At 42.1% G+C, this 27,660-nt stretch overlaps 1 protein-coding gene across 2 annotated transcripts in view; it reads right to left on the minus strand.

The window, feature by feature from the left end:
• Positions 1-25,847, minus strand: part of LOC139375441 (SH3 and SYLF domain containing 1) — a 43,939-nt gene extending 18,092 nt beyond the window's left edge. Inside the window, exons 1-2 of one of the 2 annotated variants that reach the window (XM_071117227.1) lie at positions 25,720-25,847; positions 461-571 (exon numbers count right to left, since the gene is read on the minus strand). In XM_071117227.1, the coding sequence (XP_070973328.1) occupies positions 461-571; position 25,720 (112 nt within the window). In that variant the 5' untranslated portion in view covers positions 25,721-25,847. The remainder of the gene's footprint in view (positions 1-460; positions 572-25,719) is intronic. The other variant, XM_071117228.1, reaches the window with a different exon arrangement.
• Between the last annotated feature and the right edge of the window lie 1,813 nt (positions 25,848-27,660).

Raw genomic sequence — 27,660 nt, forward strand, 5'->3', positions numbered from 1 at the left:
GCACTTAGTTTTACTAGCATTTAAAAGCAGTTGGAGGCCACGGAAGGAGTGTTAGATGGCGTTGAAGCTCGGTTGTAAGTTTGTTGGCAGTGTCCAAATAAGGGCCAGATGTATACAGAACGATGTCGTCTGTGTAGAGGTGGATCAGCGAATCACCAGCAGCAAGAGCGACGTCATTGATGTATACAGAGAAGATTTGTCCCGAGAATTGAACCCTGTGGCACCCCCAAGAGACTTCCAGACGACTGAGAAGTAGTTGGTGAACCAGGGGAGGCAGTAATTTGAGAAACCAAGGCTGTTGAGTCTACCTGACAAAACCCTGATGACATCACTACAAAGCCATGCCGAGAACGAGAGAAATTATTAGGTATGAGTCAGAGATGAGAGTAAGGGCAGGATGAAAACGAGCACACTCAGATGAACAGGAACACATACACCCACCCCGCACACATTCACACACCTGGGATGAGTTTGTCAGGCCCAGTGCGGTTGGAGATCTCAGTAAACTCTCTGAGGATCTTGGCAGCTTTCTTCGCCTCGGACTTCATGTTGGACGGGATTGGGTTATTCACTGTCAACACACACACACACACACATCAGACTTTATGTTGGACAGGGTTATTCATTGATTTCTAAAAACCCAAACCCTGGTCTGCTTTGCAAGCGTTCGTGGAAGTCTGGCGATGTTGCACCTCTAGGGTTAGAAACTCTGTACAACAACTATGAACATCGGGATGAGTAGATAAAGAGCTGCATGCTCAACAGCTAAATGGGGATCCTAACAAAATACTCTAAAAACAGCCAGATCACCTTAGCTGATGTTTGTAACAGTTGCCAGTGTTTCAGGAAGTGGAGTCAGAGCAACTGAACCAAACCAGATTTCTCCAGTATTACCAATAGAATTACACCATGGAGGAAAATCAACCAAAACAGGACCGACGTGATGCCTTTCACGACACTGTAGCTACATACCAATCTGATGATGTCACCTTAATACCTAACACAATAGAGATACACATACGATAGGAGGCTATATGAGGACACGTTACGCTTGTAACAACTCAGGAGACGGTTCAGACAACAGAACAGTTCTTGAACTCAGTGACTGTTCTAGCTTGTTCCGTAGACCTAGGGAGGACTGCATTCCATTATTATTATTATTATTATTATTATATTTTAAACTGGACCCTTCTGCTCTCCAGCCTACTTCACAGGTCTGCTATGATTGAACAGGTGAAAGCGGTATGGTAGAAGCTATATTGAACTGTGCAGTCATCTCAGATCCATGAAGGGGAGTGGATGACGACACAGAGAGACAGAGACAGAGAGACAGAGACAGAGAGACAGAGACAGAGAGGACACCTTTTTAGTTTTGCACCAGCGACCTATAATTGGGATGTTCCTGGAGAGTTACCCTACTGTAGGTTTATACTCCAACCCTGTTCCTGGAGAGAGACCCTACTGTAGGTTTAAACTCCAACCCTGTTCCTGGAGAGTTACACTGCTGTAGGGTTTTACTCCAACCCTGTTCCTGGAGAGTTACCCTGCTGTAGGTTTAGACTCCAACCCTGTTCCTGGAGAGTTACCCTGCTGTAGGTTTTTTTCACTCCAAGCCTAATCTAGTGCACTGGATTCAAATAATTAGCTGGTTGATAAGCTGAATAAGGTTAGTTACAACTGTAATTAGTGGAGAGGCTCTCGAGGAAACAAAGTGTAAGAGCCCTGATCTAACCTGTCCAGGGTTATATTAGGTGTAATCTGGGAGCCACTCCCTGGCCTGGTGCAGACAAGACCAGTTGATTTCATATTGCTCTGAATCACCACATTAGCATGCTGCTCAATCACCCAATTCAATAGAAGGGGTGTGTGTGTGTGAGAGAATGTGTGTATGACAGTGTTCGCTTTAATGCAGTATCTCCGGTTTGCTAATACTGGTCGTACCTGCCGTGTAGACAGACACATTCCTGCTTAATGACAAACTGATAATAAAAGATCAACACTTAACACACCCTATCCCCTCAAATAAAGTGGACACTTCTGATGACGTCTGGCGTGTTTACACTTCCAGGATCGAGGGGCGTAAGACCCCTGGTGAGGACGGCACGCAGATGAGCTTCCCGGAGGTGGTTTTTGACTGGTTGTGTGCAAACCCATCAGCTCTACGCCTGTGGACTTCCTGGACAGGATATACAGGTAACTGGTAAATACAACATGGTCCACCACAAGCCAGAACAGCTTCTATGCACCTTGGCAAAGATTATACTAGGGATGCATCGTTGAGACATTTTTTGGCTGATACCTTCCTTTCCAAAACAAACTGATACCTATGTAAAGTAGACTTAAGCATACTAGTACAATTAAATAGTTTACACACACAGGGGTCTAACGCACTGCATCTCAGTGCATGAGGCATCACTACAGACCCTGGTTAAAATCCAGGTTGTATCACATCCGGCCGTGATTGGGAGTCCCATAGGGCGGCGCACAATTGGCCCAGCGCCGTCATTGTAAGTAAGAATGCTCAACTGACTTGCCTAGTTAAATAAAGGTTACACACATACACCAACAAGTTATTGTTGGCATTTACATATGTCCCCATTACCAGTAAAACATAGTCAAAACCTATTTATTTCACTTATTTGCTGTGCTGTTTTCGTTGTTCAGTTTAATTCTCAACTGTCTGTCCGTGGCCTCTCTTCCTCAGTGTGGACTGTGACTGTGTCCATTTCCATCTCGTCCAGCTGTGTATGTAACATTTCACGTAAACCCTGTTTGTCTAAGTAGCGGTCCTTGTACCTAGCATTGAGCATGGAGGTAGCGGTCCTTGTACCTAGCATCGAGCATTGGAGGTAGCGGTCCTTGTACCTAGCATCGAGCATTGGAGGTAGCGGTCCTTGTACCTAGCATCGAGCATTGGAGGTAGCGGTCCTTGTACCTAGCATCGAGCATTGGAGGTAGCGGTCCTTGTACCTAGCATCGAGTATTGGAGGTAGCGGTCCTTGTACCTAGCATCGAGCATGGAGGTAGTGGTCCTTGTACCTAGCGTCGAGCATGGTGGCAACACAGTAGAAGGCCTCAGAATGCCACCAAATCGCTTGGCCACAGCCTTGAGTAGTTTTGTAAGTTTTAACCCGCCGGTCTGCGTCGGTGGTTTTGTTGAGCGTTACAATGCCATGACAGAGGGTATCACGTCTGCTGCAGACACAGTTGATGAGCTTATTTCTCAAGTCAGTTGTACGAATGGCGTTAGGAACGTGTTCATGTTTCCATGTTTCAAACATGTTCACAAATGCCATTTCAATGGCAGCAGCGGTATGAGAACCAGCACATTCTTGAGCATGCAATACGGCTTTCCTCAGTAGGAAATCTTTGTTGACAAATAATGCTCATGGGGCTGACATCGCTGGCCCGAATGAATGTCAGTCGAGAAGCTAACAGCAGTGACGCTCATAGCAAGTAGCTCAGGGATGTGAGTTTCAACAATACTGTGTAACTCCAGTAGGGCAACATCTGAAAAATTGCGTGTACAGGTGCCCGACCAGTCGACGAAAGCCAACATCACCCACAACAGAGAACGGTTGATTGTCAAGGGCAAAGAACTCCATTATCTTGGTGTTAATGGAGTTTGCTTTTTAGTCGTCTCATTGAAAATGTCTCTATACCAGACGGGGTTGTGTTGTGAAGCTAGCCACAATAAGGATTAGGCAATAGTGGAATTTGCGGTTTGCCTTCAAAACAAAAGTATGTCATTGACAGTGACGCACATGAATAAAACTAGTAGAATTATTTTTTATTTGATTTATTTCACCTTTATTTAACCAGGTAGGCTAGTTGAGAACAAGTTCTCATTTACAACTGCAACCTGGCCAAGATAAAGCAAAGCAGTTCGGCACATACAGAGTTACACATGAAACAAACAATCAATAACACAGTAGAAAAAAGTATATATACACATACATACAGTGTGCACAAATGAGGCAAGACAAGGGAAGTAAGGCAAAAAAAAATAGGCCATAGTGGCGAAGTAATTACGATATAGTAATTAAACACTGGAGTGATAGATGTGCAGAAGATGAATGTGCAAGTAAACATACTGGGGTGCAAAGGAGCAAAATAAATACAGTATGAGGATGAGGTAGTTGGATGGGCTATTTACAGATGGGCTATGTACAGGTGCAGTGATCTGTGAGTTGCTCTGAGAGCTGGTGCTTAAAGTTAGTGAGGGAGACATGGTTCTCCAGCTTCAGCGATTTTTGAAGTTTGTTCCAGTCACTGACAGCAGAGAACTGTAAGGAAAGGCGGCCAAAGGAGGAATTGGCTTTGGGGTGACCAGTGAAATGTACCTGCTGGAGAGAGTGCTGCGGGTGGGTGCTGCTATGGTGACCAGTGAGCTGACATAAGGCGGGGCTTTACCTAGCAAAGACTTGTAGATGACCTGGAGCCAGTGGGTTTGGCGACGAGTATGAAGCGAGGGCCAGCCAACAAGAGCGTACAGGTCGCAGTGGTGGGTAGTATATGGGGTTTTGGTGACAAAACGGATTATGAAGACTAACCACAAAGTCCACTATTGTGGCAAGCTTCACATAGATGGGTCCGAGCACCATTAAATCAAATAAGAACTGTCTTACAAATTAGTTATTTTAGATGACACCTAGCTATATAGTTAGCTAGCTAATTACAGCTACTGAAACAGATGTCATTTTACTATGTTTTTGGGGAAGAACAATGTTGTTTGCATCCATGAGCTAGATGGCTTTTTTTTAATGACCAGCAACTGTAGGTGCATGAGACAACTTTACCAGCATCATAGCATACGTATCGATGAATCATTGTGACATTGATTACACTCACCTCGTACTTCATGTGTAATAAAAATTACAGAGTTAAATTGTGACGTGCAGTCATATTCAGGTCCTGATTGGTCAACAAGCTTATTTGACTCGTCATAATCCCAATGTTTGATTTGTTTCATAAATGATTAACTCTATGTCCATATACCTCATTTTGTTGGTACACAGAACCAAACGCGCGTGCAAGTCCAGCGGAGGTGGTCGGACGAAAAGTCCAAAAAGTTATATTACTGGTCGTAGAAACATACCAAACGAAGGAGAGAATCAATCTTTAGGGTGTTTTTAACATAAATCTTCAATAATGTTCCAACTGGAGCATTCCATTGTCTGTAGAAAAGCAATGGAACGTGAGGTAACTTTCACATGACCACGCGTCACGAGCTCGTGGCTGCTGGCAGACCTCCGACTCATTCAGCCCCCCCCCTTCACAGTAGAAGCCTGAAACAACTTTCTAAAGACTGTTGACATCTAGTGGAAGCCTTAGGAAGTGCAACATGACTCACTATCTTCAATAGGGGCTGAGTTGAAAAACTACAAACCTCAGATTTCCCACTTCCTGGTTGGATTTCTCAGGCCATATGAGTTGTGTTATACGCACAGACATCATTCAAACAGTTTTAGAAACTTCAGATTGTTTTCTATCCAATACTACTAATAATATGCATATATTAGCATCTGGGACTGAGGAGGAGGCAGTTTACTCTGGGCATGCTTTTCATCCAAAAGTGAAAATGCTGCCCCCTATCCCAATGAAGTTAAATAAAATTCACAGAACCGCTTGATGCAATTTTGATGAGGCTCTCTTGTTCAGATATCAGTACATGAACTGGAGGCAGGGCATGAACGGGATAACGAATCCAGTTGTTTGTCATCATTTCAGGAAAGTACCTGCATAATTGTGCAGCCAACTCACACAGGTGCTTCGCTATACCACATTCGACATCGTCCATAAGCTTGAGTTCATTCCAACTTTTTAATCATAGCCTCAAATTTGTCCCGCACATTGAATATACACTGCTCAAAAAAATAAAGAGAACACTTAAACACAATGTAACTCCAAGTCAATCACACTTCTGTGAAATCAAACGGTCCACTTAGGAAGCAACACTAATTGACAATAAATTTCACATGCTGTTGTGCAAATGGAATAGACAACAGGTGGAAATTATAGGCAATTAGCAAGACACCCCCAATAAAGGAGTGGTTCTGCAGGTGGGGACCACAGACCACTTCTCAGTTCCTATGCTTCCTGGCTGATGTTTTGGTCACTTTTGAATGCTGGCGGTGCTTTCACTCTAGTGGTAGCATGAGACGGAGTCTACAACCCACACAAGTGGCTCAGGTTGTGCAGCTCGTCCAGGATGGCACATCAATGCGAGCTGTGGCAAGAAGGTTTGCTGTGTCTGCCAGCGTAGTGTCCAGAGCATGGAGGCGCTACCAGGATACAGGCCAGTACATCAGGAGACGTGGAGGAGGCCGTAGGAGGGCAACAACCCAGCAGCAGGACCGCTACCTCCGCCTTTGTGCAAGGAGGAGCACTGCCAGAGCCCTGCAAAATGACCTCCAGCAGGTCACAAATGTGCATGTATCTGCTCAAACGGTCAGAAACCGACTCCATGAGGGTGGTATGAGGGCCCGACGTCCGCAGGTGGGGGTTGTGCTTATGTTTTTCATTTGCCAGAGAACACCAAGATTGGCAAATTCGCCACTGGCGCCCTGTGCTCTTCACAGATGAAAGCAGGTTCACACTGAGCACGTGACAGACGTGACAGAGTCTGGAGATGCTGTGGAGAACGTTCTGCTGCCTGCAACATCCTCCAGCATGACTGGTTTGGCGGTGAGTCAGTCATGGTGTGGGGTGGCATTTCTTTGGGGGGGGGGGGCCGCACAGCCCTCCATGTGCTCGTCAGAGGTAGCCCGACTGCCATTAGGTACCGAGATGAGATCCTCAGACCCCTTGTGAGACCATATGCTGGTGCGGTTGGCCCTGGGTTCCTCCTAAAGCAAGACAATGCTAGACCTCATGTGGCTGGAGTGTGTCTGCAGTTCCTGCAAGAGGAAGGCATTGATGCTATGGACTGGCCCGCCCGTTCCCCAGACCTGAATCCAATTGAGCACATCTGGGACATCATGTCTCGCTCCATCCACAGACTGTCCAGAGACTGTCCAGGAGTTGGCGGATGCTTTAGTCCAGGTCTGGGAGGAGATCCCTCAGGAGACCATCCTCCACCTCATCAGGAGCATGCCCAGGCGTTGTAGGGAGGTCATACAGGCACGTGGAGGCCATACACACACACACACACACACACTACGGAGCCTCATTTAGACTTGTTTTAAGGACATTACATCAAAGTTGGATCAGCCTGTAGTGTGGTTTTCCACTTTAATTTTGTGTGACTCCAAATCCAGACCTCCATGGGTTGATCAATTTGATTTCCATTGATAATTTGTGTGTGATTTTGTTGTCAGCACATTCAACTATATAAAAAAGTATTTAATAAGAATATTTCATTCATTCAGATCTAGGATGTGTTATTTTAGTGTTCCCTTTATTTTTTTGAGCAGTGTTGTTAGAGTCCCTGTAATCCTAGATTCAGATCGTTCGGGCGAGAAAAAAAACATCACCCCTATTTGCCAGTCATGTGAGAAACTCGTCATCATGCAAAAATCGGTCAGATCAGTGAAAATTATGGTCAGTTAAGAAAACTTTAAGCTCCTCTCTCAATTAAAAAAAAACGTGTCAGTACTTTACCCGTTGATAACCAGCGCACTTCTGTATAGGAATGCATGATATATCGGAAGCGGACGATATTAGCTAAGAACGCCAACATCGGTATAGGCCCAATGTCTAGTTTAACGACAATGTGAAAAACAGATGTCAAAGCTGACGTGCATACCTAATGACGCCTCGTAAAATGTTGCGCTACACGTGCAACACAGCATTCCTAACCTAGCCCACAATGTCTGCTGAGTGGATCGAGCAGTCAACAAGTCCAGCAGTCATTTGAATGAGCAAGAACATTTGAGCGAGACAAACTCAAAAGGCGAAATCCATTAAACGTCAAGATAATGGAATTCACTGCCCTTGACAATCAACCGTTCTCTGTCGTGGATGATGTTGGCTTTCGCGACTGGACGAGCACCAGTACACACTAACGTTACCAAATGTTGCCCTACCGGAGTTACACAGTAATAACGTCACTGCTATTAGCTTCACAACATACTATGAAACACCGTTTGGGTCTTTGCGTGTCGAAAAAACACTGACAATAACACTATTTCACAACAACACTATTTGACTAGTTAAATAAGCTTTAAATTTGACACATCAAATAACAGTTCTATTACAGAATAGTGTGTGTTCTTAATGTGCACATGCAAGCCAAGAACCACCACAACTAATACCAGTAGCACTGTCAAAGCCGTAAAAAAAGTCTGCAAACAAGCAAATACCGGCCAAACAATGTGTTTACAATACCGCGTTGGTAATAAAGCATCATTTGTTTGACCGCAACTTCTGGGCTAGCTAGCTACCTACCTACCTACCTAGCTAGAACCAACATGATAACAAATGACCAGTAGGAAACTGCAGTCATTTTTACTATTCTTAGCAATGATTTAGGAATCCTTGTGAGTATTAGCTAGGTAGCCACTTGTTGTTCACCTATTGAAATTGAACTTCAGCTCATGAAAATAAAAAGCTAGCCAGCTACTTAACCCTGTTGCCCAAAGCTAACGTTATAAGCAGGCAGCTAGCTTCATCTGGCTAGTGAGGCTCGACCGGACCTGGTTATGTGTTGTGAAGCTAGCCACAATAAGGAATTAGGCACAATAGTGGAATTTGCGGTTTGCCTTCAAAAAATTATGCAGAAGGTTACATTTGGTGGAATCATGCCATATTTAGACTAGATAATGGTAAACAAGGTTGAAATGTGAAGCAATGAAATGGGGTATCAGTTTACTCGGTGACACCCACAGACCACAACTGAAGAGTTTAAGCAAATATTTGCGTTGTAGCGCTTATCGCAGGACTGTGACTGGGGAGGTGATTTAACACAGTCAGCCTATTGTGTGTATTGACGTTCATATTGCACTGTACAGCTTTACCTAAGGATTGGGGATCAATGAAATTGTGTAACAGTCTACTCAATATCCAAGATATATATCCCCCCCCCCCAACGTCCTCTTCAGAGTTCTCAGACTCCAAAACATCCACGCAGTATTGTTTTTCCTCTTGAATACTGTTCAATACACATGGGTTAACAATAAATGTGGCTCAATTCACAGTTGTTTCAGAGTCCCACAATAAGAGCTACGATGCTAATGTTCTCTGGGTGGCACGGAGTCGACTGATACCCCACGTCATTGACCCACCGTCCATAGGTTAAGGCTGTACAGTGAAATAAGGACGCCCTCAATGCAATTCTAAAGTCTAATACATCCAGTGTGATTTGAAGGCTAACTGCAAAATCCACTATTGTGGCTAATCCTTATTGTGTCTAGCTTCACATAGATGGGTCCGACCACCATGAATCAAATAAGAACCATCTAATAAACCAGGGTTATTTTAGATGACACCTAGCTGATTACAGATACTGAAACAGATGTCGTTTTACTATGTTTTTGTATCACTGTCAATGACATACTTTTATTTTGAAGGCTAACCGCATAGTCCACTATTATGGCTCATCCTTATTGTGGCTAGCTTCACATAGATGGGTCCGACCACCATTAATCAAATAAGAACCATCGTATAAACTAGGGTTATTTTAGATGATGACACTATATAGTTAGCTAGCTAAGAATAGCTACTGAAACAGATTTCGTTTTTGGGGAAGAAGATTGTTTGCATCCATCAGCTAGCAACCTTTCTTAAAAATGTATGACCGGCACTGTAGGTGCCCGAGACAACTTTACCAGCATCACAGCATATATAGATGAATCGTTGTGACATATGAAATACAAGTGAATAATGTAATAACTACGTAAAAAAAAATGTATGAATGCGTTAAATTAGTGACGTGCAGTCATATTCAGTTCCTGATCAGTACATCACTGGGGCAAAGCTGCCTGCCATCCAGGACCTCTACACCAGGCGGTGTCAGAGGAAGGCCCTGAAAATTGTCAAAGACCCGAGCCAACCCCAGTCATAGACTGTTCTCTCTACTACCGCATGGCAAACGATACCGGAGTGCCAAGTCTAGGACAAAAAGGCTTCTCAACAGTTTTACCCCCAAGCCATAAGACTCTTGAACAGGAACCAAATGGTTACCCGGACTATTTACATTGTGTGTCCCCCCCGCCCCAAACCTTATTTTACACTGCTGCTACTCTATCTTATATGCATAGTCACTTTAACTACACATTCATGTACATACTACCTCAATTGGCCCGACCAACCAGTGCTCCCGCACATTGGCTAACCGGGCTATCTGCATTGTGTCCCACCAGCCGCCAACCCCTCTTTTACGCTACTGCTACTCTCTGTTCATCATATATGCATAGTCACTTTAACCATACCTACATGTACATACTACCTCAATAAGCCTGACTAACCGGTGTCTGTTGAAAATAACAGTAGCAAGGCTATATACAGTCTTTTTACTGTGGTTTTATTTCTTTACTTACCAACACACACACACACACACACACACACACACCATTGGTTAGAGCCTTTAAGTAAGCATTTCACTGTAAGGTCTACACCTGTTTTATTCGGTGCACAAATACTTTGATTCAACGACGGCCTAACCCAGCCAAACCCGGACTGGGCCAATTGTGTGCCGCCCTATGAGACTCCCAATCCAAAGCTGGATGTGATACAGCCTGGATTTGAACCAGGGACTGTAGTGACGCAATTTTTTTATAAAATCGGTATGGGGTTTTTGGCAAGGAAAATATCAGGTATTGGCCAAAAATGTCATATCGGTGTGTCACTACTTCTGTATGTTATAAAAACGTACATATGGACTGTTTGAAAATGTGAAGATTTTTAAAAATTATTTTTTAATGTGAATCTCAATTTTATTTGGTGTACCCCCCCCAACGGCATTGTACGTACCCCAGTTTGGGAATACCTGCTCTAAGGTATGCAATAACTGATGATGCACTAGCCAATTTAGAAATAGCAAATTGGGCAATCTACTAATACAACTTTCAAGAGTCAGCTGAAAGCAGGACAGCCTCCCTGTTTGGGAATACTACTCTAGCCTACCTGTCCTGGGGTCTGTTGTCACATGAACTACAAGGTGACTTACCAGCATTGTTCTAATAGCAGAGGAATGGGTGAAGAATAACTACATGAATATCAGTTGGTGAGTGCAGAGTGAACGAGGAATCATCCATCTTGTGATGTCTTTCAAGAACAGCTCATTCACATGCCCTCGAGCATACGCATTTACACACACACACACACACACACACACACACACACACACACACACACACAGAGAGAGAGAGAGAGACACGAGGGAATCTTGGAGGGTCAGGGATATCCGTAGGCTGGGTAAGGAATGTTCATGTGGGTATAAATTAGTACATTGTGGATGTACTTAAATACAATGTGCCATGAAGCAGCTCAGCCTAATAGACCAGCATCCCACAGGACACACACACAGGTGTGTTCACAGATGCCCATCCCTTGACCAAGTATAGACAGTCTTCTGGGGGGGGGGGGGTTTGTGCTTCCTACCACCGATACCATCTGCTGTTCAGGACTATTTAATGTGTCACCTGTGGCTAATGTCAGAACAACATGAACACATACTGGACTGGCGTTTCAGTCAGGCAGAGCTATGGACACCTCTAAGTGCTGACGATGGACCCCCCCCCCCCCACCCAACATCAGCTGACTACTACTACCCCCCTCTCTCTCTCTGGGCGCAGTGCTGTGTGGTGTTACAGGAGGCCCTGGGCTGCACACATGCACACGCGTGTGTGACCAAATGAGCACAAAACATTCAAAATGAACTCTGTGGATCATGGGTTTAGTTTGTGACACTGAACTTGTTGTCTGGTATATTTAAAAAATAAATTAAAAAAACAATACATTCCTATCTGGGTCACCGAATGGCTATAAAAACATGTGACTGACTATGTTAGTGATTCCAGGGGTGGCCAAACCTGTGCTCCCGAAGAGCTCCGGCAAAAGCTGGAGGGTCTTTCAGGGTACATTTTGAGTCATTTAGCAGACGCTCTTATCCAGAAGAGACTTACAGTTAAGTGCATATATTTAAATATCCCCCCCCCCCCCCCCCTTACTGGGAATTGAACCCACAACCCTGGTGTTGCAACCAACTGAGTCATAAGGTGAAGTGTTAACCCTCCATCACACACGCATCCTGGAGGTATTATCCACGGTCGGCTGGGTTTGGGGGTCATGAAATACTGTGTGGATGAAGGGCGGGAGGGTGTGAATAAGGAGAAACATGAATGGCTTTTCAGAGCATTTATAATTATTGTGGAATTCATGGATGTTTTTCCTCCATTATATTCATTTAGTTTTATTATCTTACCTGGTGTTACGGATTTTATTTTATTTTTTTAAAGGACAATGTAGGATTTTTATTTCAATAACAGAAATTGAAAATAAAAAGAGAGTTGAAAATAAAAGAGAAGGGAGAGCCAGAACAGAAGCCTATTGTTTGAGAAATATATTCTGTGTGATAGTGAGCCGCTGTACAAATGAGATAGTCACAAGATGGCATTACAAAAAAAAAGGCACATCAAGGTCATTGTATTGTTCAGATGGGTTAAATGGAAAAGTGAAATAGGGACAGTGACCGTCTATAACCTACCACACACACAATATTCACTTCTGCAGCAGGCTTGGAAAAGGGTTGAAACTTTCCAGTAATTTACCATGGAAAGTAACACCCTGGAATTTGGGGAATTTTGCTTCCATTTTTTATTTTTTATTTTTTTTTAGTTCTAAACTAACAGTGAACCATTTTTTATTTTATTTTATATTTTAGTTCTAAACTAACAGTGAACCATGTTTTTGTGATATACAAAATAAAGCAAGTATAGGTCTTGTGACATATTTTGGTTAAACTATCCCCCAATTCAATGGAATTGCAACCCTCTGCATGCACAGTGCATATCCTTCCATCACATGTACAGCTGATTCTCAAGATCTTGCATAGTAATGTGATGCTATTGAGCCCACACTACTACACTGTCTGAGCCAAGGACTACATGCTTTCTGGTACGTTTTCAGTACATTACTGGGTTGGGTGAATGTCATATAAAATGTAAAGTCAGCAAAAAAAATTAATAAACGTCTCTTTTTCAGGACCATGTCTTTCAAAGAGAATTCGTAAAAAGATCTTCATTTTAAAAGGGTTTAAAGACCATTTCCCATGCTTGTTAAATGAACCATAAACAATTAATGATCATGCACCTGTGGAACAGTCATCATAAGGTTTTTTTTGACTCAATGGAGTAACGTAGTCAGAAAGGCTGATGAATGTCTTGCTTGAGCTGTGTATGCAACTGGTTCACCTCTGATGCTCACAGGCAATGTGTATTGGAAGAGATTTCTGAATGTTCTTCGCCCAGCATACACCCCTCCAACCAGACATGATTTATCTACTCATTTGCTGGATGCAGAGATCAACAGAATTCAAGTGAAGGTCGAGCAAATCATAGAGAAAGCAGACTGTATTGAAATCATCTCTGATGGGTGGTCAGATGTTTGTGGTCAAGGGATAATTAACTACATCATCTCCACCACTCAACCAGTATTCTACAAGACCACAGACAAGGGTATCTACATTGCAGATGAGCTGAAGGCAGTCAATGACCTTGGACCACAGAAGGTATTTGCACTGGTGACAGACAAGGCTGTGAACATGAAGTGGAGGAGTCCTACCCTCAATTCACTGCCCCTGATTGCAACTGGTCCTTGTTTTGGATCGCACACACACACACGGGTTGAGAAATTGGTGGCAATCTGGGCGAATTTGAGGCTTGTTGAGCCTGACAACGAGCCATCCTCAACAAGGTTGGAAAGTGACAGTGAAGATGAGGCTTCAGAGTCTGATGTTCAAGACGTGAACATTGAGGGACAAAATTTTAAAAAAAGGCATTATACACATATTGTGATACTTGTTGGTAAGAAACACCACACAGTCAAGATCCTACATACATTACATGACCTAAACTGTGGACACCTGCTCGTCGATAACTTCATTCCAATATCATGGGCATTATATGGCGGTGGTTCCCCCCCTTCGCTGCTCTAACAGCCTCCACTCTTTTGAGAAGTCTTTCCATCAGATGTTGGAACATCGGAAGCAAGTCCCTGCAGCATTCAGCCATTAGAGCATTAGTGAGGTTGTGAACTGATGTTGGGAGATTAGGCCTGGATCGCAGTCTGCGTTCTAATTCATCCCAAAGGTGTTTGATGGGGTTGAGGTCAGGGCTCAGTGCAGGCCAGTCAGTCTTCACACCGATCTCGACAAACCATTACTTCACGGACCTCGCTAAGCGCACGAGGGCACTAGCATTTTGAAAACAGTAAAGGGCCTTCCGCAAACCGTTGCCACAAAGATGGAAGCACAAAAACATCCAGAATGCTGTAGTGTTAAGATTTCACTTCACTGGAACTAAGGGGCATTGTACCATGACAAACAGCCCCATACTATTATTCCTCCTCCACCAAACTGTATAGTTGGTACTATGCATTCAGGCAGGTAGCGTTCTCCTGGCCTCCGCCAAACCCAGCTTAGTCCATTGGACTGCCAGATGGCGGTTATGGGGCAGTGGCTTCTTGCTTGCTGAGCGGCCTTCAGGTTATGTCGATATAAGACTTGTTTTACTGTGGATATAGATACTTTTGTACCCGTTTCCTCCAGCATCTTCACAAGGTCCTTTGCTGTTGTTCTGGGATTGATTTGCACTTTTCACACCAAAGTAGGTTCATCTCTAGGAGACAGAACGCGTCTCCTTCCTGAGCGGTATGACAGCTACGTGGTCCCATGGTGTTTATACTTGCGTACTATTGTTTGTACAGATGAACGTGGTACCTTCAGGCATTTGGAAATTGCTCCCAAGGATGAACCAGACATGTGGAGGTCTACAATTTTGAAAAACGAGTTAATGACTCCAACCTAAGTGCATGTAAACTTCTGACTTCAACTGTATATATATATTTTTTTTAAATGTTTTTTTCCAGACAAAGACAAAATGTTTTTTTTCCTTTAAATAGACTCAAAAAAATGTATTCCTTTGTAATTTGGCAACGATCTTTTTGTCCATTTGTTAAATTTTTAATGGTTTTGTATTATTTGGAAATAAATCCTTACAGTAAATTGTCATTGAGGGTGAGAGGTTCTCTTTCCCCCATCTGCTTAACATATTTAGCTTCCACTTTCAGCTAATTATTTTTGGTAGCTTTACTGTGTGGGAGATTCAGGAAGAATTGTGCCATTTTCACCATATACATTTCATCCAGTTAGCTTCATCTCTGTAGAACTGTTTTTATTGCCATCTACCTGTACCAACAGTTAATGCATTTCCCTCGTTCGTCTCGTCTCTTCAGACACACTGCTTTTTGATTCATATTGAATGACACGTTTAAAAAAAAAAAAAAAAAAGTACATATAAAAAAAAAATAGGTATCCAAACCAATAAGGGGATTTGCTGAACCTATATTGTACTGGAACATTTTGTCTTAAGAATACGTTGTTCTCCAGTAGACGGACTACATTTCCAATATCCCAGGAAATCCTGTAAGAGTTATGTGAAGGCCAGTCCACGTGGAAATTCTGTAAGAGTTATGTGAAGGCCAGTCCACGTGTAAATTCTGTAAGAGTTATGTGAAGGCCAATTAGATGATCCAATCGCATTCTGTCCCCGATCAATACTTGAACCTTTGATGCAAGCTAGAAAGAGAGAAGACCACTAGCTTGATTAAGTCTCCTTCGTGAAGATCTCACTAGGGTTTTTTTAGTCGCCAAATATCCACTATTTCTAATGTGTGATCTCCTTAAGGGCACGGTGCATAACACTGTTATAGTCTCCCACCATAATGATTTGATCGTTTGTTGCCTGTAAGTTCAATAAATTGGCATACATATTTTGGAAGGAGTATGGATCATCCTGATTTGGACCATATAGATTAACGAGCCAATTCTGTTTTTCATTCACTTTCATATTCAAAAGGATCCAACTTCCTCACAAATCATTCCTGACAATTTGCACATTCAGATCAACATTTATCAATTAATAGCATCACACCTTTTGAGTTCCTTTGTCCAGGACAGAAAATGTAACCACCCCATTCCCTTTTTCCACACAACTTTCTTTAAGGATGTAGAGTGAATTTCCTGTAAACAGTAATATATAAACTATTCCTTTAGCCACATAGCAGATGATAAAAAAAGATCAGTCTAAGCCATTACAATTATAACTGGCTATACTTAATTCACCCCTTACCATAACTAAACACTATTCTCAGGCTAAAATGTACCATACGTGCCTGTAAAGTTACTGCCATAAGAGGCATCTAAAATGTACCATACGTGCCTGTAAAGTTACTGCCATAAGAGGCATCTAAAATGTACCATACGTGCCTGTAAAGTTACTGCCATAAGAGGCATCTAAAATGTACCATACGTGCCTGTAAAGTTACTGCCATAAGAGGCATCTAAAATGTACCATACGTGCCTGTAAAGTTACTGCCATAAGAGGCATCTAAAATGTACCATACGTGCCTGTAAAGTTACTGCCATAAGAGGCATCTAAAATGTACCATACGTGCCTGTAAAGTTACTGCCATAAGAGGCATCTAAAATGTACCATACGTGCCTGTAAAGTTACTGCCATAAGAGGCATCTAAAATGTACCATACGTGCCTGTAAAGTTACTGCCATAAGAGGCATCTAAAATGTACCATATGTGCCTGTAAAGTTACTGCCATAAGAGGCATCTAAAATGTACCATACGTGCCTGTAAAGTTACTGCCATAAGAGGCATCTAAAATGTACCATACGTGCCTGTAAAGTTACTGCCATGAGAGGTATGATGATGGTCAAAGACAGACATCAAAACTTCTGATGTTTACGATTCAAGAAATAGGTTCTAGCAATATTTGTTTTATTCCCTTGCCTGTGAGCCAATGTTGGAAAATTGAGTCAAGATGTGTGTAGTGGATCTGAGTAGAGTGATGTGTGTGTGATATTGGATGTGATTAATGAGTGCGTGTTTGTGTATGAAGTCTGGATAGGAGTAAGACTATAATGTGAGGTCTAAATAAATAGCTCAACCAATTTGCAGTGTTGAGTGTCCGTGTCTAACATGAAGCATAGCCTTAGTATTCAGGATGATCATTGTAATCCATACATCACCATTGCATCATAATTACATGAAACATTTTGATAAAAAAAATAAAACATCCCAGCATTTCTATAGTAAGTGACGTTTCACACAATTATGAAAGAGACCATGCATTACTATAGACGGCTTCACTACAGTACAAACGTATCCTGTACAATATGTTATTACTCCCTAACATCCCCGTTCTGATATCTTCCCATTGCTTGTCGTAAAACATGTTGACAAAGATACAAAATATTGACAAACAAAAAAACATACAATTATAGAGAAGTTCTTGACAAGAGAGAGGAGAGAAGATGGATCAAGTGCACACACGCATATCAACTTCAAAGTGATCAGATATTTTTTTTACAGTCCCCATAACTCTTTCAGAAATCTGATGTCCCCGTAGAATTTAGTACAGCCATGGTGTTACGGTGCCATCTGAAGAGCTGTCCAAAGAGTTTGTCCTCAATGAGAAAGGCACACTTACCCCTCTCCCTCTGTTAAGCCTCTTAAAATAATTGCAAACAATAGAACGTTATACACAAACACCTCAGAAGGAAAAACCTAATCATTTAAGTTTGTTTTACTATTTTCAATAATGAAGACTAACTATTAAATAACACATACAGAATCATGTAGTAACAAAAGTCTCAAACAAATCAACATTTATTTAAATATTTGAGATTATTCAAAGTAGCCACCCATTGCCTTGATGCCAAGAGTGTGCAAAGCCGTCACACTCAACCAGCGTCATGAGGAATGCTTTTCCAACAGTCTTGAAGGGAGTTCCCACATACAGTGCCTTGCGAAAGTATTCGGCCCCCTTGAACTTTGCGACCTTTTGCCACATTTCAGGCTTCAAAACATAAAGATATAAAACTGTATTTTTTTTGTGAAGAATCAACAACAAGTGGGACACAATCATGAAGTGGAATGACATTTATTGGATATTTCAAACTTTTTTAACAAATCAAAAACTGAAAAATTGGGCGTGCAAAATTATTCAGCCCCCTTAAGTTAATACTTTGTAGCGCCACCTTTTGCTGCGATTACAGCTGTAAGTCGCTTGGGGTATGTCTCTATCAGTTTTGCACATCGAGAGACTGACATTTTTTCCCATTCCTCCTTGCAAAACAGCTCGAGCTCAGTGAGGTTGGATGGAGAGCATTTGTGAACAGCAGTTTTCAGTTCTTTCCACAGATTCTCGATTGGATTCAGGTCTGGACTTTGACTTGGCCATTCTAACACCTGGATATGTTTATTTTTGAACCATTCCATTGTAGATTTTGCTTTATGTTTTGGATCATTGTCTTGTTGGAAGACAAATCTCAGTCCCAGTCTCAGGTCTTTTGCAGACTCCATCAGGTTTTCTTCCAGAATGGTCCTGTATTTGGCTCCATCCATCTTCCCATCAATTTTAACCATCTTCCCTGTCCCTGCTGAAGAAAAGCAGGCCCAAACCATGATGCTGCCACCACCATGTTTGACAGTGGGGATGGTGTGTTCAGCTGTGTTGCTTTTACGCCAAACATAACGTTTTGCATTGTTGCCAAAAAGTTCAATTTTGGTTTCATCTGACCAGAGCACCTTCTTCCACATGTTTGGTGTGTCTCCCAGGTGGCTTGTGGCAAACAACACTTTTTATGGATATCTTTAAGAAATGGCTTTCTTCTTGCCACTCTTCCATAAAGGCCAGATTTGTGCAATATACGACTGATTGTTGTCCTATGGACAGAGTCTCCCACCTCAGCTGTAGATCTCTGCAGTTCATCCAGAGTGATCATGGGCCTCTTGGCTGCATCTCTGATCAGTCTTCTCCTTGTATGAGCTGAAAGTTGAGGGACGGCCAGGTCTTGGTAGATTTGCAGTGGTCTGATACTCCTTCCATTTCAATATTATCGCTTGCACAGTGCTCCTTGGGATGTTTAAAGCCTGGGAAATCTTTTTGTATCCAAATCCGGCTTTAAACTTCTTCACAACAGTATCTCGGACCTGCCTGGTGTGTTCCTTGTTCTTCATGATGCTCTCTGCGCTTTTAACGGACCTCTGAGACTATCACAGTGCAGGTGCATTTATACGGAGACTTGATTACACACAGGTGGATTGTATTTATCATCATTAGTCATTTAGGTCAACATTGGATCATTCAGAGATCCTCACTGAACTTCTGGAAAGAGTTTTCTGCACTGAAAGTAAAGGGGCTGAATAATTTTGCACGCCCAATTTTTCAGTTTTTGATTTGTTAAAAAAGTTTGAAATATCCAATAAATGTCATTCCACTTCATGATTGTGTCCCACTTGTTGTTGATTCTTCACAAAAAATACAGTTTTATAGCTTTATGTTTGAAGCCTGAAATGTGGCAAAAGGTCGCAAAGTTCAAGGGGGCCGAATACTTTCGCAAGGCACTGTATGCTGAGAACTTGGCGGCTGCTTTTCCTTCACTCCGCGGTCTAACTCATCCCAAACCATCTCAATTGGGTTGAGGTCAGGTGATTGTGGAGACCAGGTTATCTGATGCCAAGTGTGTGCAAAGCTGTCAAGGCAAAGGGTGGCTACTTTGAATAATCTCAAATATATATTTTTTTCTTCTGGTTAATACATCATTAATTGCATAGTTTTCATGGTCTTCACTATTATTCTACAATGTAGAAAATAGTACAAATAAAGAAAAATCCTTGAATGAGTAGGTGTCCAAACTTTTGACTGGTACTTTTAGCAAAAATGTTTCTATTTACAAGCCGTAGAAACTATGAGAATAAAAGGTTCAGAACTTTTGTGAAACGTCACAGTTGAAAAATATGGCAAATAGATATTAAAACTGGACGGTGTTCAGAGTTAGATGGGATCGGTGGAGCTGAAATATACTGGGGCCGTACAATGTATACACACACCCACACTGCCTTGCAAAAGTATCCACTCCTTGGAGTTTTTTTCTATTTTGTTGCATTTATAATCTGCTACTGTAATTTAAATGGATTTTTATTTGGATTTCATGTAATGGACATAAACAAAATAGTCCAAATTGGTGAAGAATTTTTTTTAACTCATAAAAAAAGAAAAAAAAGAACAGAAAATCAAAACGAAAGTGGTGTGTGCATATGTATTCAACCCCTTTACTATGAAGCCCATAAATAAGATCTGGTGCAACCAATTACCTTCAGAAGTCACATAATTAGTCAAATAAAGTCCACCTGTGTGCAATCGAAGTGTCACATGATCTCATATATATATATATATACACACACACACACACACACACACACACACACACCTGTTCTGAAAGGCCCCAGAGTCTGCAACACCACTAAGCAAGGGCCACCACAAAGCAAGCAGTATTATGACAACCAAGGAGCTCTCCAAACAGGTCAGGGACAAAGTTGTGGAGAAGTACAGCTCAGGGTTTGGTTATAAAAATAAATAAATATATATATCTTAAACTTTGAACGTCCCACGGAGCACCAAAACATGGAAAGGCACCACAAACCTGCCAAGAGAGGGTCGCCCACCAAAACACACAGACCAGGCAAGGAGGGCATTAATAACTGGCAACAAAGAGACCCCTGAAGGAGCTACAAAGCTCCACAGTGGAGAATCTATCCATAAGACCACTAAGCCGTACTATGCTTTACGGAAGAGTGGCCAGAAAATTTTAAAAAGCAAAGAGGTTTGGTGTTCGCCAAAAGGCATGTGGGAGACTTCCCAAACATATGGAACAAGGTACTATGGTCGGATGAAACTGAAATTGAGCTTTTTGGCCATCAAGGGAAACACACGCAAACCCAACACCTCCCATCACCCCGAGAACACCATCCAATGTTTTTCCATCAGCAGAGACTGGGAAATTGGTAGGAATTGAAGGAACGATGGATGGTGCTAAATACAGGGACATTCTTGAGGGAAACCGGTTTCAGTCCTCCAGAGATGAGAGATTGGGACAGAGTTTCACGTTCCAGCAGGACAATGACCCTAAGCATAATGCTAAAGCAAACACTCGAGTGGTTTAAGGGGAAACATTTAAATGTCTTGGAATGGCCTAGTCAAAGCTCAGACCTCAATCCAATTGAGAATCTGTGGTATGACTTAAAGATTGCTGTACACCAGTGGAACCCATCCAACTTGAAGGAGCTGGAACAGTTCTGCCTTGAAGAATGGGCAGTGGCTAGATGTGCCAAGCTTATAGAGACATACCCCAAGAGACTTACAGCTGTAATCGCAGCAAAAGGTGGCGCTACAAAGTATTAACTTAAGGGGGGATGAATAGTTAAACACGCTCATGTTTTTTTTGTGTGCGTCTTATTTCTTGTTTGCTTCACAATAAAAAAATATGCTGCATCTTCAAAGTGGTAGGTATGTTGTGTAAATGAAATGATACAACACCCCCCCCCCCCCCATAAAAAAAAATATATATATTTTAATTCCAGGTTGGAAGACAACAATCTGCAATATTAAAAGCTGATCTACCTCCTAAAGATGGTTTTGTCATCAAGCTGAAATTCAGCAAACGGTGTAGAATTTTAGCAACCAGACACAATATATTATGGTAATCTATATCAGAGTCATAAAAGCTGACTGTACTTCAACCACATAAGCTTCACATAAAAGGCCAAATCCGATCAGAAACATGGCTCATTTTTCACAGCTTTATATGTCGCTTAAAACCTGTCAAACTGATATTAGAAAATTTTGCAACGGAAAATCCTTCCTGTTTTGTGTGTTATTTTCTCCCTGATCCCTAAACATCTTTGCTGCGTGCATTTTCTCCCTGATCCCTAAACATCTTTGCTGCGTGTCAGAAGCAGATGAGAGAACTTTACAGATGTCATTGGCAACTTGATTGAACGCTTCAATCTGTCAATGTACAACATATTTTCAGGTTTATTTTAGTCTTCTAGTATGGCAACAAGTAATGACAGACTCTGCCAAGTCCAACAACCAGATGTTCCGGTTTTTCAGGGGAAATGGAAAGAGTTCCTGTGACAGGACTTTTGGACGTTAACAGGGCGACATGCCATCTTAACGCCTCCTCCACATTTACTCTGTTATGAACAGTGGGGAGCCTCACAACAGTTCTTTTCTCTTCTTGTCAAGACCAGTATGTAGAGGATGTAGTTTCAGGTGTTTCTTTCACTGCTACGTTAGGTTATCACAGAAGAGAAGCGGCATATATCTAATAATAGACAAGTTGACTAACACAAAACGTCGGAAGTCATAAGAAGAAACAGGGCCAATCGTACAGGGAGCTCCAGAAGTATTGGGAAACGATACAATGACTATTAACAAAAGAAAGTGAACGCAGGCTGTCAGCCTTCATCTGAGGGTATTTTCATCCATATCAGGTGAACTGTTAAGAAATCACAACACTTTATACACATAGCAGAACCCCCCCCCCCCCCCCCCCCATTTTAGGGAACCAAAAGTATTGGGACAAATTCACTTGTGTATTAAAAGTAGTAAAAAAATAAAAGTTTAGTACTTGGTCCCATATTCATAGCACACAATGACTACATCAAGTTTGTGACACTACAAACTTGTTGGGTGCATTTGCTGTTTGTTTTGGTTTTGTTTCAAGTTATTTTGCGCCCAATAGAAATGAATGGTAAATACTGTATGGTGTCATTTTGGAGTCACTTTTTATTGTAAATAAGAATGGTTCTAAAACGCTTCTACATTAAATGTGGATGCTACCATGGTTACGGATAAGTTACTGAATTAATTTGTTAATGATGAGTAACAAAGTTAGACGCACAAATATAACTGTCCCAAAACTGAGCACACAGTAAATTACCCTTAAATGTTTTTTTAAACAGGCACTGCCTGTACAGCTCTTTCTACATTAGCAGGTCGGGCCTCAGATGTTCACTTTAGTTAAGCGGTTGCAGGTGAACAAACAGCTGACCCACTCATCACTAACACATCTGCATGTCTAGCAGATCTAGTCATTAGTAACTAATGAGAACATCAGGCCTTAATAGGAGGCCGTCAAATCACCACCACGCTAATGAACGCAGACACTAATGACTATCCAATTACTGCTAATGCACAGTTAACACACGGCTAATGAACAATCAGAGAGAGCGAGAGAATGAAAAAAAAATATGCAGAGGGTTTTTGAATGAGCTGGTTAATTAGTGATAATTAATAATAAGCCGTCTGAATGAAGACCTGGGCTGGAGACTGGAGACTGTGGCCTGGGTAAGATCACATGAACTACAGTATTTATTTTATTTTACCTTTAGGCAAGTCAGTTAAGAACAAATTCTTATTTTCAATGACGGCCTTGTTCAGGGGCAGAACAACAAATTTGTACCTTGTCAGCTCGGGGGTTTGAACTTGCAACCTTCCGGTTACTAACTAGTCCAACGCTCTAACCACTAGGCTACCCTGCCGCTCCAGTACTGTTACACACATTCATTTAACCTGTACATGTCCATGTCACAGAAGCTAAGGGTGTGTGTTACCCTGGGGACTGTCAGAGATACACGCATACGAACAATTTTCATCTAAACAAAGACCCATGAGCAACATGTGAAGTTCATTGAAGCATGTCAAAATTGGGGAAAAAGAAAGTTAAGAATTCATATTTGAGAAATTAAGCCATACATTTTTTTTGTAACCATTTTCCATCCCAACCATGTGGAATGGAGAAAAAAAACTTTGATTTCTGATCAGATGGAAAAGTTGTTTAAGTCTTCATACCTCTTGACATTCTTACGTTACAACTTATTCTAAAAATAAAACCAAAGTGGGGGGGTTACAGCATTTCCTTCACATGACGCATCACTTTACACAAGTGTGTCTGGGTAAGAATCTAATAATTATAACATATTTACACCTGGACATTTGAAATATTCCCACTATGCCAGTAACCATTTCACTGTACTGTTTACACCTTCTGTATCCTGTGCATGTGATGAATAAACGTACATTTAATTACATATAGTGTGTGTGTTTACCAGAGACAGTAATGTGAACAACAACATGACCTGCACCAAAGTCAGATTAGGATGTAGGCCAAGGACTAGATAAAGGATATTTTTACCTGGAGATGTTCCTTATTGTAAGCTACTACTTTTAGTTTTAAAAATGTTGCTTGTTTTGAACATGGCCCATACATGTGAATTCTTAAAGAGATGGGCGGGGCTAAGGCTTAAGAGGGTGTGAACCACACTGCATGGGTGTAGACAAAGAAGAGCTCTCCGGTAGGTGTACCAACAAAACATTCACGGGCCATTTTCTCAAAAGTGGGGTTACAGGTTTATCAACTTTCCCACTGTTCCTCAAAAACAGTGTATGGCACACCATTGTGTTTATTATAGCAGTGAGTTTAACTCTTATTAACATATTTTCCTCTATGAACAAGTCTTATAAATTTAAAAATTATTTTTTTTACAGCTTATTAGCATAAATTACACCTAATATGTTCCCCCTGTTGATGATGCTCATTATATATATATATATATATATATAAGGATTGAACTAAAAGATTACATGTTACAAAAATGATACGAAATTATGTGAAATTGAATGAAACAACATATGACGCTAATATGATGTGCAATACTCCATTATGTTTCTATATGATAACAATAGCATAATATATGCCATATACAATTTTTTTTTAACAGTTTCATTAATTCTAATTAACTTAAGTAATTATGACACACCCCTTACTATTGTCATTGGTTACACTAATTGCAGTGTTTGTCTACATAACCTGGTTCATCACATTACCCTGAGGAAGGCACAGGTGATGCCGAAACATTGGTAAAGACCTATTAAATTGCTGGGAGATTACACATGGAGTGTGCGACTTTATTTTGATAGTTTATTCTTTACAACGCAACAACAACAAAAAAACACACCACTTCAAATAAGACCAAAATGAGGTGGTCGGTCACATTTCATTATTTCTATCAGATCAACACACATTCGTCATGCAAATCAAACGTTGTAAAAGTAGGCCAGACCTGTTTAGCATCATTCGCACTTGCTTTCATGTTTCTATGACAAACTATGCTAAAGTTATTGCAAACAAGTTATTTAAATTAAGTTCTATATGATACGATTATTTCTATCGAAACAACACACGAACATATGCAAATCAAAGGTTGAACAAGTAGTCGAGAAATGTTTTGACAAAGTACTACTTGTTTTGACGTTTATGACAATCAATACATACGTTATGACGAGATTTAATAACGTCTGTTGAATGTCTGATATAAAACCTACTTCGGTGAATAAAATACCTCAACGTGTTTGTTTATCACGTGACTTTCCTGTTCTATTTCTCTCTTGTTCTATCTAACAGATTATTTTCATCTTTCATATTATTCTCAACAAAAGAGAGAAAAGCCATCATATCCAAACTAGTTTTAAAACTTTCATCGTTGTTTGGCCAAACTGACCGTCATTCTGTCTCTCCCACAGACAACGACGAGAGGGAGGCAGTATAAGTCCGGAAACACAGTTGCTAGAGCATACCAACCCCACAAAACACATTTAATAATGAGCTAGAACTTATTATATAAAAAATGGGATACTTACTTGTATCAACTGTGACTTGTTTCGCTTCAGTTCGTCAGTTAGTTTGTTAGACTTCTACCATAGTCACCTGCGGCAGGTAAGTAATAAAATAGCGTCCTTACACACCTGTTACCCTGGCTGTCTCGTGTGCTGCCAGAAAGACCTCGTCTCAATTTAATTACACTCATACACATCAAATGGTCACATGAACAATCAAACAGAAACATATGGAACTATGAATTCCCATTATATGGAAAAGGTAACACAAATTAGGTATGCGTGTCATCTATAGACTGTTTTCGACCGTTTTAATAACTTTACAGACAGGCAGCGTCTGGACAGCCGGATAAGGGAATGTGACGCCTATGCCATCAACATCAGGACCTGCTTGCGCGCTCACGTGTGTTGTAACTGCAATGCGCGTACCGGCAGACAGAAGTATATACAGGTAGGCCTACCATTAGCCAAGTGTTGTTGGCCAATGCGTTGTCATTCTTTGAGGAATCATTCCCTGACTCTGTCACTACAGGACAAGCCACTCTTTGTAAACAGGATTCTAAATAACATAAGTCTCTCTGTGGCTGGGCGGCAGGTAGCCTAGTGGTTAGAGTGGAGGGGCGGCAGGTAGCCTAGTGGTTAGAGTGGAGGGGCGGCAGGTAGCCTAGTGGTTAGAGTGGAGGGGCGGCAGGTAGCCTAGTGGTTAGAGTGGGGGGCGGCAGGTAACCTAGTGGTTAGAGTGGAGGGGCGGCAGGTAGCATAGTGGTTAGAGTGGAGGGGCGGCAGGTAGCCTAGTGGTTAGAGTGGAGGGGCGGCAGGTAACCTAGTGGTTAGAGTGGAGGGGCGGCAGGTAACCTAGTGGTTAGAGTGGTGGGGCGGCAGGTAACCTAGTGGTTAGAGTGGAGGGGCGGCAGGTAACCTAGTGGTTAGAGTGGAGGGGCGGCAGGTAACCTAGTGGTTAGAGTGGAGGGGCGGCAGGTAGCCTAGTGGTTAGAGTGGAGGGGCGGCAGGTAACCTAGTGGTTAGAGTGGAGGGGCGGCAGGTAACCTAGTGGTTAGAGTGGAGGGGCGGCAGGTAACCTAGTGGTTAGAGTGGAGGGGCGGCAGGTAACCTAGTGGTTAGAGTGGAGGGGCGGCAGGTAGCCTAGTGGTTAGAGTGGAGGGGCGGCAGGTAACCTAGTGGTTAGAGTGGAGGGGCGGCAGGTAACCTAGTGGTTAGAGTGGAGGGGCGGCAGGTAACCTAGTGGTTAGAGTGGAGGGGCGGCAGGTAACCTAGTGGTTAGAGTGGAGGGGCGGCAGGTAAACCTAGTAGTTAGAGTGGAGGGGCGGCAGGTAACCTAGTGGTTAGAGTGGAGGGGCGGCAGGTAACCTAGTGGTTAGAGTGGAGGGGCGGCAGGTAGCAATGACATTTTATGTTGACCAAGTTCAACTATTTTTCATTGACCGACGTACAAATGTTTTAGGGCGGAGTCAGCCTTCTCCTTCACCTCCCTCTCCCTGTTTTAAACCTAACCTTAACCACACTGCTAACCTTATGGCAAGACCTAACCTTAACCACACTGCTAACCTTATGGCAAGACCTAACCTTAACCACATTGCTAACCTTATGGCAAGACCTAACCTTAACCACACTGCTAACCTTATGGCAAGACCTAACCTTAACCACACTGCTAACCTTATGGCAAGACCTAACCTTAACCACACTGCTAACCTTATGGCAAGACCTAAACCTTAACCACACTGCTAACCTTATGGCAAGACCTAACCTTAACCACACTGCTAACCTTATGGCAAGACCTAACCTTAACCACACTGCTAACCTTATGGCAAGACCTAACCTTAACCACACTGCTAACCTTATGGCAAGACCTAACCTTAACCACATTGCTAACCTTATGGCAAGACCTAACCTTAACCACACTGCTAACCTTATGGCAAGACCTAACCTTAACCACACTGCTAACCT

Source organism: Oncorhynchus clarkii, chromosome 19, assembly GCF_045791955.1.
Source record: "Oncorhynchus clarkii lewisi isolate Uvic-CL-2024 chromosome 19, UVic_Ocla_1.0, whole genome shotgun sequence".
NCBI lineage: Eukaryota > Metazoa > Chordata > Actinopteri > Salmoniformes > Salmonidae > Oncorhynchus > Oncorhynchus clarkii.